Source organism: Henckelia pumila, chromosome 3, assembly GCF_033568475.1.
Source record: "Henckelia pumila isolate YLH828 chromosome 3, ASM3356847v2, whole genome shotgun sequence".
Lineage (NCBI taxonomy): Eukaryota > Viridiplantae > Streptophyta > Magnoliopsida > Lamiales > Gesneriaceae > Henckelia > Henckelia pumila.
In genome coordinates, this window is record NC_133122.1 from 190940902 (window position 1) to 190955670 (window position 14769).

The 14769-nt window shown below is 40.1% G+C and overlaps 1 protein-coding gene across 2 annotated transcripts; it reads left to right on the plus strand.

Moving 5' to 3' along the window:
- Positions 1-7047: 7047 nt before the first annotated feature.
- On the plus strand, positions 7048-14739 carry LOC140891117 (uncharacterized). 2 transcript variants are annotated; one of them, XM_073299428.1, is made up of 8 exons: positions 7048-7198; positions 9281-10999; positions 11100-11219; positions 11312-11366; positions 11864-12012; positions 12362-12448; positions 13186-13314; positions 14375-14739. In XM_073299428.1, the coding sequence occupies exons 1-8, from the start codon at positions 7127-7129 to the stop codon at positions 14486-14488; spliced, it is 2445 nt and encodes an 814-aa protein (XP_073155529.1). In that variant the 5' UTR covers positions 7048-7126; the 3' UTR covers positions 14489-14739. The 2 variants fall into 2 exon arrangements, with proteins under 2 accessions (XP_073155529.1, XP_073155530.1); XM_073299429.1 differs by having other exon boundaries at positions 7156-7251.
- Positions 14740-14769: the final 30 nt, after the last annotated feature.

Genomic DNA, 14769 nt, shown 5'->3' on the forward strand with positions numbered 1-14769 from the left:
CCAGAAATGTACAGGAAGTACAAAGGCTAACAGGAAGAATTACCGCATTAGCCCGGTTTATAAGCAGATCAGCAGATAAAAGTTTATCCTTCTTCAAGGCATTGCGAAAGACCAAAAATTTCGAATGGAATGAGGAAAGTGAGAAGGCCTTCCAGGATTTGAAGACCTATTTAAAACAATTGTCCGTGTTGAATAAGCCTATTCCAGGGGAAGAGTTGTTCCTATATCTGACAGTCACACCCCGAGCAGCCAGTTCAGTCCTGGTCAAGAAGGACGGGGCAAATCATCAGCCTGTTTATTTTGTGAGTCATGTCTTGAAGGGAGCCGAGCTCAATTATTTAACCCAAGAAAAACTTGCCTTAGCTCTGGTAATCACCGCAAGAAAATTATGGCCTTACTTCCTGTCACATCCCATCACCGTGCTCACCAATAGCGTCCTGGGAAAAATTGCAACTAATCCAGATGCATCAGGTAGACTGGTCAGATGGATCACAGAATTGAGTGAGTACGATCTCAAGTTTGAACCTCGAACAGCTATAAAAGCTCAAGCCCTGGCTGACTTCTTGGCAGAGACAGTCCAGCTAGAACAAGAAGAGCTATGGAAGATTTTTGTAGATGGGTCATCATGTCAGTCAGGGAGCGGAGCTGGAATCGTGATCATCTCACCTTGGGGTGAAGAAACTAATATATCAATCAGATTGGACTTCAGAGCCTCTAACAATGAAGCAGAATATGAGGCATTGCTACTCGGACTTAAGGCAGCACGGAATTTGGGTATCTCCCGGGCTACTCTATATTCCGATTCCCAACTAGCTATTCAGCAGAGCAACGGAAAGTTTGAGATCAAAGATGATAAAATGAGGAAATATGCTAAGGCATTAGACACAACTAAGGAAGGATTCACCGAGCTGAATTTAGAGCTAATCTCCCGAGCTGAGAACATCAAGGCCGACCATTTGGCTCGCCTAGCTAGTGCATTGAATGATCGGCCTGATCCCATTGTTGCAGGTCGGGAACTTGTGTCTCAGTTGGAGACTCTTGATGATATGCTAACTCAAGTACCAGAAGGGGATTGGAGATATGACATACACACATATCTGACTAAGAAGGAATTACCAAATGATAACAAAAAGGCCAAGGAAGTAAAAAGAAGGGCTCTTCGCTTCGTCATGATCGATCAAATTTTGTTCAAGAGATCTTTCTCTCAGCCCTTGTTAAAGTGTTTAGGCCCTGACGAGGCAAATTACGTATTACGAGAAATTCATGAGGGATCTTGCGGAAGTCACCTGGGCAGTCTTGCCCTAGCTCGCAAAGCTCTTCTTGCTGGTTTCTTTTGGCCTACTATGCGAAAAGACTCCTCAGATCTGGTTCATTCGTGCTATAATTGCCAAAGACACGCTAACCTACAGTGGAGACCTGCAGAATACATGAAGGCAGTGGTGGCTGCTTGCCCTTTTGACCAATGGGGGATGGACATAGTAGGGCCATTCCCTGTTAGCACAGGACAAAGGAAATTCTTGTTGGTCGCAGTCGATTACTTTTCCAAATGGGTGGAGGCCGAACCCCTTGCGAAGATTACGGAGAACGAAGTGCTCAATTTTTTATGGAAAAATATAGTATGTCGCTTTGAGATCCCTCGCAGGCTAGTATCAGACAATGGGCGACAGTTCTGTGGATCTAAAGTCCGAGCATGGTGTCAAGAAATGAAGATTGAACAGGTTTTCACCTCTGTCGCGTATCCACAGGGGAATGGACAGGTCGAAGTTACCAATAGAACGATAGTCCAAGCTCTCAAGACACGACTGGATGCGGCTAAGGGCAAGTAGGCAGATGAGCTCCCTTCAGTATTGTGGTCCTACCGAACTACAACTCGGTCTGGTACAGGTGAAACCCCTTTCAGCATGGTATACGGGACTGAAGCTGTGCTCCCAGCAGAGATAGGGCAAGAGAGTGCAAGAATCATGGCGTATGGGGAAAATAATCAAGAATTACGAGCAATGGATCTAGATTTACTCGAAGAAAACAGGTCCCGAGCTGCAATTAGGCTAGCAGCCTATCGCAAACGAATGATCCAAGCATACAACAAAAAAGTATACCCCAAGGTTTTCCAAGAAGGAGACCTAGTTATGCGAAAAATACAACATCAAGGGGAACGAGGAAAGTTAGAAGCTAAGTATGAAGGCCCATTCAAAGTGATAGGAAAAGCCGGAGTAGCCGCATATTAGTTGGAAGATGCTCAAGGTAAAAAGGGAAAAAGGCCATGGAACGCGCAGCACTTGAAAAAATATTATCCCTAACAGCTCAGTTCGGGCCTCATCATGTTATCTATTTTTCGCTAAACTGGCACTTAACCAGTTATTTATATTTTTGAAGTTTTCTTGTTTACATTAGGATCATTCCTGTCTAGTGTCAATTTTATTTTGGAAATATGGCGCTGAAAAGTTTTGGTCTGTTTTTATAAAACAATTTTTTGAAACATACTTTGCAAAGCCTAGGCAGGTCTGGCACTCGAAATCCACATCAGTGGTCTCAAAGCCCAGGCAGGTCTGGCACTCAAAATCCACATCAGTGGTCTCAAAGCCCAGGCAGGTCTGGCACTCAAAATCCACATCAGTGGTCTCAAAGCCCAGGCAGGTCTGGCACTCAAAATCCACATCAGTGGTCTCAAAGCCCAGGCAGGTCTGGCACTCAAAATCCACATCAGTGGTCTCAAAGCCCAGGCAGGTCTGGCACTCAAAATCCACATCAGTGGTCTCAAAGCCCAGGCAGGTCTGGCACTCAAAATCCACATCAGTGGTCTCAAAGCCCAGGCAGGTCTGGCACTTAAAATCCACATCAGTGGTCTCAAAGCCCAGGAAGGTCTGGCACTTAAAACCCATATCAGTATTAGAGCCTAATAGCTGAGCAGGTCCAGCACATCAACTACTTCGGTAGTAAGCAGGTCTAGCATCAAAACAATTTCCATTAACGGTACTTAGAACTTAAAAGTTTAAATAGGGATCGATCTCAAGGGCTGAATTAAGGTTGAACAAATTCATTATCGCCCTGCCGTAATTAAGTCAGTTCGGGCATATATAGGCCGGGACTTCATAAACTTGCGTAAGTTTGCTCAGTTATTAAGTCCGTTCGGGCATATATAGGTCGGGACCTTATAAACTTGCATGATAAGTTTGGTTTCAGTTATTAAAACAGTCCGGGCACACGCAGATCGGGGCCTTAAAACAGTCGGACTTGGTAAAATTTCTCGCATTTTGTAAAGAAACCCGAACTAAAAAGAGAATAAGAAATAAACGTTCATTCATAGCAACAATGTATCAGCCCGACCTGGGCAATAACAAAAATTGATGACCACGCAGGGTATCATTCATATCATGTTTTTAGACAATTCAGAGCAAGAAGAAGAAATAATCAAGGGGTGGGGGCATCCTGTGGCCTCGAGCTCTGGCCGGGACTTGTTGTTCTCTCCGGCTCGGCCTCCTCGGAATCCTCATCAGGCATGTCATCTAGGGCCTTGGAACAGTCTAGGAAAAGGGCGGGGTGCTCGGTCTCTGAATACCCGTTAGCCTTGAACTGGGCTAAGCACCCCTTAAAACCCTCGTCAAAAAAAGTAGCTGCCTTCTCAGCTACGGCGTTAGCAAAATCAGCGGAATTCAAGCATTCTCTTTTCCCGACCTCCTTCACAGCCTCAAGTTCCCGAGTCAGGGCCCGTACTTGGTTCTTTAATTCAATCTTGTCCACTTCCAGCTCGGCAGTCTTTTTATGAGCAGCCTCCAGAGCATCCCGTATGGATTCAATCTCCACCCTCATCTCGGTCACCTTTTCATCATGATCAGCCTTCATTTCCCGGGTTTTTCGTGTGAGCTCAGAAATCCGAGCAACGAAGGCCTCCTGGTTCAGGTTGTGTTCCTCCCGGTCTTTTAAAGCTCGGCTGGTAATCTCCCCTCCCCAAGCTAGAGCCTGTGAAAACATGAAGGTTAAAACCCAGCTCGGTACATGACAGCTCCGTATACAAGGTAAGATCAAAAAATGCAATATACCTGCAGGGATGCAAGGGCGAAGTTCTGTTCAGCCTCCAAGGTAGGCACTCCTTGAAGGATTTTTAAATCAGAACGAGAAATCAGGTTCTGCATAATGCCGAGGCACCCTTGGGGGTCGGGCTTTGAGAAAAATGACATCTCTGGGACCCCGGGCTGATCTGGCATTCCTTGAGGTTCAGCGTCAGGTAAGGACCCGAACTCGATTATGGGTTCTTTGCCACGGGCTCTGGACGAGGAAACAATGGACGGCTGCTCAAGCTCGGGAAGATTGGCGCTGGGCTTTTCCTTGGTTTTGGAAGCTTTCTTTTTTGACTGTTCAGGGGGAGGAGGTTCGGGATGAGTTATGGCCTCACTGTCCTCTGTTTTCTTCCTCTTCAAGTTCTTCAGTGCAGCTCTGAAGTTGGCAGGCATAGCGGCAGATTTGATCCTGTCGTCTGAAAATAAAAAATGTATACATAGATAAAAATACGGTAAATCAAAGGCATAAGGGGAATCAGTCTAAGATAAGGATAGCACGGGTACAGGGGTACTACCTATATCCCCTTGGATCTCTACTCCCTTCCCACTGAAGCCATAATGATAGAGCAGATCCTCTTCATTCAGGCTCTCAATATCAAAAGTTTGCGCAGACATGGTATTGATAAAATTGGTAAAGTTGTGAGTAGGTAAAGCTGGCAGTTCAGGACTGGTAAAGTTCATAGCCCAGTTAGACCGGCATTCCCATGGCTGGTTGGGGTTGACAAAAAAGTATCTGTTTGTCCAGCCTTTGTGGGAGCTAGGCTTACCCTTCAAAAAGGGGTATTCGGGTCGCATGGAAATATAGAAGCGGCCCGGGGCGGTTTTCTTAATTTGCAAGAAGTAAGTGAAATTTCCTATGTCCAAGGGAATTCGGAAGAAACAGAAAAGTACACCTAATGATAGAATTGAACTAAAAGAGTTTGGGGATAATTGACTCGGGCACACACAAAAGTATTGACATAAGTAGGAAATGCAGTTCGGGACTGGAAATCTTAAACCCATCTTGATTTGATCTAGGCTGAAGCTCAAGAAATTAGGAGGGGGTCTGTGAGCCCGGTCTTTACGGCCCGGGATTATAAGATCATAGGTATCGGGCATTCCCGATTTCTTCCTAATGAGGGGACCCAGGTCTGGACTTAGATGGGAGGCCAGGACTTCATACCATTGTTTCCCTTTGGCAGATAATCGGGCCTCATCCGACCTGAGTTTGTGCAATCGCTTTAATTTTTCTATACGAGTCTCCGACAGATCCAGGTCTGAGCTTGGATTATCCGAGTCGGAGGACTCGGGGTTGTTAAGGGGAGAGCTGGGTGCGTCAACAAATTCTACTATTTTTCTAATAGAGGTCTCATCTGGGGAAGACATGTTAACTAACCTAGTGAAAGGAAGACTTACAGGTGGAACAGTTGAAGCTCGGTAAGTAAATAAGCAGGTCGGGAGCAAGTAGTCCGGGTCGGGGGAGCTCTTGAAATTTTGGCAGCGTGACAGTACAAAAGTGAAAAGTAAAAAACAAAATTTTTACTGACCTATTTATAGAGGAGGTGAGATGATCTAAGCCGTCGATTAGCTTCTTGATCTACGGTTCGGGACGGGACAGGTCAGAGCCACTAAGGCTTCGGGAGATGAACCATCCTAAGACATCTGAGTCGTCCATTAAAAGCACATCACGCGGATCTTGATCTGGACCGTTCAAAGAAACACATCTCGTGGATTCAATTCTGGGCTGTCTGCACAAAGCCTGTATAGAACGGGGTCAGGACTGAGTAATTGGTCTAAACTCATTCTTCTTTTAGACCAGTTAGGGAGGTACTATTGTTACCCCGATAAAATATTTCCACCCGAGCCCGTTTATAATGGGTTTACCTAGCATAGCCCAAGGTGGTAGGGTCCAGTCCAGTCCAAAGCTATGTTGGGCTTTGTCATGACCTGGGCTGGTCATAATGAGCCGAGCTAGGTTATGCTTCAATGGGCCGACCGGGGCTGGGCCCAGTATGCTGTACGCATCTTTTTTATAATTCGAGTGAGACTCTGATACATGTGGGATAAGTATGGATCTTCTCAAATATTCACAAGATAGAGATAAACTTAAGAAGAGCCCAATGGATGAAAAGTCCTAGTCCAGGATGTGTTATAATTCTACTAGGTAACTTATTCTATTTTCTCCTATAAATACAGGTACTGCTATGGTTTTATTCATTATTTATTACTCACTTTTACATTCACGTACTCATATATCTCATTCTCGCATTAATCATACCCTCTGCCTTCAAGACACTGACTTAGGCATCGGAGGGGTCACGCCGAAAACACTTTCGGCGCCCCTTGACCTAGCTGTTGCTTGTGCAGTTCTGCCATACCCGACCCGACCTGCTCTATAAAGGAATTGGAGGATCCATTCTACCAGACCGAACCCGAGGTAAAATTCCGACATCATCAAAGTTGTTTTTAGCTTATTAATGTTTTATAGGGGGTTTTATGCTCTTTTGATGTTTCATAGGGAGTCAAAATGCTATTAGCCCTGTTTGAGTATATATAAAAATTATTATAATAAAGATAAAATGTATTTTCGTACTATAGTTTTAATTTTAATAAAAAACTGTCTAATTAAGTGCAGGAACAACAAATATTCAAGGGGAAAATTGCTTTTTTTGTCCAATATGTTTGTCACTTTGCGATTTCAGTCCTTTATATTTTCAGATTTCAGTTATAGTCCGCTATATTTATTTTTTTGGCAATTTTAGTCCTTTTTTCGATGTGGCGCTGACGTGGCACCAATTCAGTGCTGATGTGGAGTTGACGTGTATAGTGCCACGAAAGCATTTTCGAATAAAAAAGATCAAAATTACCAAAAATCGAAACATACATGACTAAAACTGAAATATGAAAATATTAATAAACTGAGACATCTATTACATATTCCCAAAGTATATATATATTTTCAATATTTCAAGCGCTTGGCACTAAAAAAATCCTCTAAAAAAGAATACCCCAATATAGATATTAGATACCACGGTATAGGGAGCAGGCAACTCTTTTCTGTGTGATTAGGGTTTTATGGTCAGCTAATTTCGATGGCGAAAGCTCCTGCTATTGTGGTTCCGTGGATTCCCGAAGATGATCTCTTGTTGAAGAATGCAGTTGAGGTAAATGTAATTTATGGTGGTTTTCGTCCCCGTCCCTCTCATCGATGTCTCTGGTTCGTATCATCCTTTTTTTTTTTTTTTTTTTTTTTTAGTTTTTTTTTGGAAAAAAAAAAGTTTTTTGCAAGGAAAATCATAATCTCAGGTAATTTTTCTTGAATCAATTGAATCTAGTAGCTGTTGATACAACATTATGTTGCGAAAGCATAAGATTTTGGCGTGAAGTTGTCAATATTTGATATTTGTGGCTTTACAGCTTGATTTGTTGCTTTTTGTTTCTCGCGATTCATCTGCATATTTGTTGTCTAATTATTGAATCTTGAGAGTGCTTCTTTGCGATATTGTATTTCCTCCTCTCCCCCTCCCTAGCATCTTCGATGGCCAGGAATAGAATCACAGTGCTAGATAATGTTTACAAAAATGCAAAGATTCTCTCTTTTTTGTAGCACATATCGAAAGTAAGATAGGGATGATAAAATCTAAAATTTTATGTTATGTTCAGTCTTTTTAGTTGAGGACTAAACCTTGAGGTGAGCAGGGAGTATCTCTTTCATGTCAGCCAGTTTTGTCACTTGAAAATTTAAGAAAAACATATCAATCGTAGATGATGTTTGCTTATTGTTGTGATTTGGCCTGGGGAAATTAAAGTCATCAGTTTTAAAGATCTGCTTTTGATGAATTGTTTAAGAAAAAAGGAGAGCGACAGAAACTCCAAGCAACCTTCTGAAGCTAAATAGGGTTTGAATTGTCTATCTCAAGTATGACATCAGGAGTGCAATTACCTTATGGGAATGTAAATATCCTCTTGTGTATAATACGCGGTATACACCTCTATCATGATCTTGTTGACATTTTTCAGCAAAAAGTGTCATTTAGTAGCAGAACAGGCTTAGATTCATTTGCAAGCCTCAGGTTAGAATTCAGACCTTTCCAGCTCTGTCTGGTACTTGCCCTTCATAAATTAACACAAATTCTCTTAACTCTTACTCTCAATACTCTGCGGAAATCTCCCCTTTGACAGTTCAATCATATTGGTATCTTTTATGCTTTTATTGAAATCATCAGAAAATTAGATGGAAAGAGAGTATGAAGACTCATAAACATATTGTTGTGAATGCAAGTGTGTCGTAGATGATCTGAGAGTTGGTTTAGGAATGCTTGAATATGTATAGTTTGGTCTAATGACAACCATTGGTTAGAATTTGGTTTTTATTAACTCTTACACTCTTGATTCTAAATCTAATACTTCTCTTTGTCTTGGCCAGACTTCTGGCTTGCCGAGCCAGTTGGTGATTTCATGGGAGCCCAAATTTCTTGAGCTCATGTTTGATCCTATAAATTATTCACAACATTTGTGTTCCTCAAAGCTCTGGCATTCTTTTGTGTCCAGTCAATGGTCTATGACCTCCTTTGTTATGCATTTTCTAACATTGAAAACAACCAGAAAAAAATGAAAAGGAATGGAAAGATGAAAAATAAATTGCCTAGAATGCTATTACTATTTACTTTATGGCTGACTTGAATGTCCATGCTTGAATTTCTATTTTTCTGGTCCAACGATGATAATTTTTGCACCATTATTTTCCTGATTCCCTGCAGGCTTTTTATTCTGACATCGTGCTAAATCCAATACGTTTCATTCTCTTAGTTACACTTCCAACCTTGCCAGCCCTGCATGGTGCTTGCCAATAATCCCAATTGTTTGGAGCTCACGTCGACTAGTAGGAACTAAGAAAAATCCTATAAACTAGTCACAATAATCTCCCAACTACTTGATGAACTCCAGTTGTCAAAACTCTGGCATTTGCTCTTGTCCAACCCATTGTCTATGACCTCATAGTTCATATTTGTCTATCATATTGATGTTTCACTGTTTCTTATACTTTTCTGATTTATCAATGACAATAAAACGAAATGAATGGGTAGATAGAGATACTGAAAAATAAATTACTGTGAATGTCAGTGCTTAAGCCTATAATTTTCTGCCCTACTGATAATAAACTGTTGCAGCACGCTCTTGGCCAATTACTATTAGACCTTTGTTCTAGCAATGCAGTAATTCTGATACTTTCTGTCTCTTGTCAGGGTGGTGCATCCTTGGAAGCACTCGCTAAAGGTGCAGTCCAATTTTCTCGCAGATTTACTTTACGAGAACTGCGTGACAGATGGCATTCTCTTCTCTATGATCCAGATATTTCAGGTCAATCTTCTGTTCACATGTTTGGGCTTGAGATATCTGGCTTCAATCCTTCATCGAAGTTTATTAGATCAGAGAACAACTTGAAAGGAAATAAAGAGATCTCGCAGAAGAGGAAATTGGAGAATATCCGAAGGAAGTATTATGCCATGCGAAAAAAATTTCGTAGCGAATTTTTCAGTAACTCTGATTTAGGTTTATTCGAACCTGATCCTCTTGAATTCAGTGGGCATGGTGCTGAATTTCAGAAGCGGGTGACACTTGATGGTAATTCTATGGGTGAAAATTGTATTCTTGGAGATAGTATTTCAGATGATTTGCGGCTACAGGAAGAAGACCTGGATATTCTACGGCATGCCTTTCCAGAATCGGTAAGAGATATTGCTGCGGCTTCGGATACAACTAATGTATCTCAAACTCTATGTCCACATTCCATTGAAGAAAATTGCACGAACAGAATGCTCGGACGTTATGGATTTGATGACAATGTTTCTCCATCATTACCAGGTACCGGAAACAATATATTGAATGCAAATATCGAAAATAGAAATGGCTCTCTTAGTCTCAAACATTGTTCAAGAAATGAAAATACTCGAAATGTTTCGATTGAATTTGAGGGCTTACCATTTAAAACCACCAAATCAGATGACTATTCTTTTCAAGAAATTGCATTTGCATCTGAACAACCTCACTTACGTCACTTGAGAGTACAAGACATATCGGCTCCTCCTGTGCCTGGCATGTGCCTGCAAGATGTGGATCAGGTTTCTGATGATATGCTTCATGATAGTGCAGATGGTCTGGAAAATAGATCCGCTACGAACACAGTTGAATTTGCAGACCCTGATTCACTTTTGAACCTTTCAAATGAGAGTGAGATTCTCCTGATGGATGTGGAGGAAATGAATTCCGAGTATCAACATTGTTCTAATACTATAACACCAGTTATTCAAGATTCTCATATCGACAATCAGGACAATGATGTTGCAGTAGTTAATATTGAGGCTGTAATTGTTTCAGAATCTACTTTTAGGATTTCTCCAACTGCAAGTCCAATGGTATTGGAAGCCACTGCATCCTCTTCTCATGGAGAAGAACAAGTAACTCCGCACCCAGTGGTTAATGTTCCCTCGAAGTCTTCTGATATCACTGAACTCAGTGATGGCCAGATCTTCTGCACATTGAACTCTGAGGATACGGAAATTCCATGCAATGATGATATATTCTTGCTAATCCATCCTTCCACATCATTTGGTTCTTCTGTAACACAACCAGACCTCAGGGGTTCCATAGGTGCATCTGCCGCTGCTCACGGGAAGGATTACGAACAAGTTTTTAATTTTCCGACTAAATCAAATGATTGCATGAATGCTTTGGGAGGACCTCAGAAGGTTGGGATACACGGGTCGCTAGAATCACATTCCACTAACCAACTTGTTGGCTTCTCCGCGAAAACTCAAATGGCTGATTCTAGAACCAACACCTTACTTCCTGGGTTTGCCTACAAGGCCAATGGAGATCCCAGTAAAGGTGGATTGACGCACACAATTTCAAATACACCTAGCAATAGGTTGACTGAGAAAGAAGTTTCTGGAGTAGCTGTGAGGGTACTTTGCTTTCCCTTAGCTTTTAAGTATGTATCTTGCTTCCTGGAGGATGTGATTGCTTTAGCATCTATATCTTACTTAGTGTATTCATTGCGAACAGGTGAGAGACAGCCCATCAACGGTGGCATTTCCTGAATCAGTTGATAATTCCTCGGGGTCAGATCAGGAAGAATCACTGGTTGATGCTGAAGTGCCTTACTTTTCTGACATAGAAGCTATGGTATAGCATCTTGACATTGTTGGTTTTAAATTAAGTGTTGGCCCAGCAAAACTATTTTTCCTTGAGTTTGATCTTGTACCCTATGCTTACAGATACTTGAGATGGACTTAGATCCATATGAGCCAGACTCCGGTGTTACTAAGCAAGGTAATATATGCTGTGCTCAGTCAGTTGTAATGCATTCAAACTGTCTTATATGAGCCCAGACACCATCATTATCATATTGCAAATATCAACCTCCAATACCGAAGACTTTCACTTCATAATTTGAGTGTGAACTCATACCTTTATCGTTTTAACATGTTCATTTTCTTCATGTAATGTTAGGTTATTTTCATCCCAAATCAAAAGTATTCTCTGTATGACATTCATAAATAGCATATAACTTTTTATATTAATTTCCTTGCACCGTCTTTTGTTAAAAGTAGACTCATGTTTTATCGCATTTATGCATTTACAGAGTAATATGGGTCAAACCACATTTTGTACTGTATTTTCAGCATCGTGAGTCATGCTTGTCTATAAATGAAGTTTTCCGTGAATGGTTGCATGCATTAATTCAATCGAAGAGTTTCATTTTTAGGGCCATTATGGTGCTTGGTAACGACTGACTCATTTTGTTATCTTGTTATCTTAAATCCCAGCTACAAGTTATATGTGTGATGATACTAAGAGGACAATCGTTAGGTTGGAACAAGGTGCTCGTTCCTCTTTGCAAAGAGTAATGATGTCTCAAGGAGCTCTTGCTGTCTTATATGGCCGTCATCTGAGGCATTTTATCAGGAAGCCTGAGGTTCTTTATCCTGACCTGTAGGAAATAAGACAAAGAAATGATTTTCTTATTTGATTTCTTTGTTTTCGTTCACTTGTTTTCCTGGGAGGCACTTGATTTCCATTGCTTCATTGTTTAATTATGGTCCATATATAAACTAGTGTTGTTTTATGGATCATGATTTCATTGGTGCTTGGGTAATGTCTAGTTAAACCCTTTTTTTTGTCCTATGAGCTGACCTTAATTTAATACAGGGCACTGTATTTTTTCCATCATTTTGTGTCCTTTAATGCCATCATATTGATTAGTTTGGTTAATTGTTAATTTAGGCATTTTTTAATTTTTCTGGATGAATGCTTAATGAATATAGGTTGTGCTTGGAAGATCGACAGAGGATGCTGATGTTGATATCGACCTGAGGAAAGAAGGGCGAGCTAATAAAATATCTAGGCGGCAGGTGTGCTAATGTTTTCTTTTTTTAACCTCTTTAGGACTATGCAACCGATGATGAATCTGAGAACATTCCTTGTGAATTATACTTAGGGACGCTTAAGGCTTCCATGGTTCTGGTTCTGGAACTGCGTTGTTCATAACCAGTTTTGGTTCCAAGTTTAAACCTTGGAACCAATTTGAACCGGATGCTTGGTTTGGTATTACTGGTCTGGTTCAGGGGTGAACCAGACCGGTTTCGGACCTACAGTCTTTGTTCTACCTTTGTAATTTATTGCATGATTTTTTTTTAAAAAAAATGTACTTTTAATAACTACATCGACTATGAGAGTATTATATAAAAAATTGCTAACAATGTCGGAAAAAATAAATATATATTTATTGAAGTTTCAACTTAGAATAACATCGTAATTAAATCTCAAATTTCATTGTAATTAATAAAAACTGTTTTAGAATATTCTTCTTTTACTTCATAGTTTTTGCTTGCAAATTCATCAATTGCTCCTGCCGTCCTATTCCTTTTTTCACCGTGAAACCAATCTTGTACTGGTATAAGAATGGAAAGTCAACTCTAAACATGGATTGGTTCTATAATCTCCAATTACTCGGCCATATGTTCCAAATGCATGTTTTTTCCTGAAGATGTTGGAGATTGATAAAAATCCAGTATGAACAATGATGATTCATTTGGCGCATATTTTAGATAACAAAATCTTTTATGTCAATTCTATTTGTTTTTCTTAGGCGATTATTAAGATGGAAGCTGATGGATCTTTCTTTCTGAAAAACCTTGGCAAGAGTTCAGTGTCTGTTAATGGCATGACAATAGAAACTGGACAACTTCTGAGCCTTAGTTCCAGTTGTTTAATTGAGGTATTATTCTTGCATACTAGAGATTGTATCAATTTGTTTTCGTTCTCAATATGGGATTTCACCATGAGATCAACTTCATTAGTCATTACCCCACTCATAACCTATTTCAGGAGTATTTGAAAATTTTCAGTGGTCATTTATGTCTGGTGCATATGATTCATGAAGAAACTCACTCATTTTCTTTGTCCTCTTTGCTGCATCTAAATACAAAAGCTAGAGTGAAAAAAGGAATCTATGGGTTCTCTTGGCGTCGTCACTGTTTTTCTCAATTGTTGTATAAATTAATGTTAGCCTCCATGTTAAATTTGTGTATGCGTCATACTAGGAAAAACAAACTATACGTCGCCTGTATGTTGTTTTTATACTCGATCAAACTGTCATGTAAGTTGGAATTTACCAGTTGCCTTCCACTGAATTAACCTGATTGTTTTAGAGTTTAAATCATCATATGAACTGGGTATATGGCCTAATTCCACAGCCTATCCCTACAAAAGCAGCTATCCTCTCATCCCCTGCTGTGGACGCAGTAAATGTGAATTTAGTGACTTAGTTTTTCACCAACTGATAGAACCTTCTTTGTGAGCCATCTAGTGGTATATTTTTCTCAATGAACTTAGCAAAATATCTCTTCACCAAAGATATAATCTTCTACTCTTCTTTGAGAAACATCAATTTCAATTTTTCAAATTTCTTAATATATAATCATACCTTGTTAATGCAGTCATTCACTGGATTTGAAATGTGTGGACCTTTTCTAGTTTATGCGCAGGAGATATGCATATCATCTCAAAACGTAGCATACATAAAAAAATCAGTTGACAAATCTTCATTTTAAATTCATTTGACAGCACTTCATTTTTTGCATTGTATTATACAATGCTAACCAATGTCATTAGCTCAACTATACGAGATATATAACCATCAACCAACGGTCCAACAGTAACCAATGTCATCAGTTTGAGTGTATGAAATATATGGCACCAAAATATATGATGGGGTGGTGACAATTATTTTATGAGTTGTGGATTGTGCTTGACTTTTTGAAATATGTGCTGCGCAGATTAAGGGAATGAGTTTCGTGTTTGAGATCAACAAAAGATATGTGAAGCAGTATTTGGTAAAATTTGGCCAGAAAAACAAGTCCATCAAATTCGAACAGTTCGCTAGAAGATGAGTCACGGGCATACCAGAAAGGTCTCTCGTTTCTTTCCGTATATATTTATTAGTAGAGCTTGTGTTCGAATGTATGTATGTGCTTCAGCTTTATGTAAATATAGTGGGTTTTAGTTGTGTCTGATTTCTCATCTAAGTACCCACGTATTTACTCTTACTAGGAAAAGGGTACGTGCGTTGCACGTGAAATATATATGATAGTAATGCGACGAAAATAAACAAGTTTTATTGGAAAAAAAAATTCATAGAATACACACTAATGTCAGAAATATATTTCTAAAT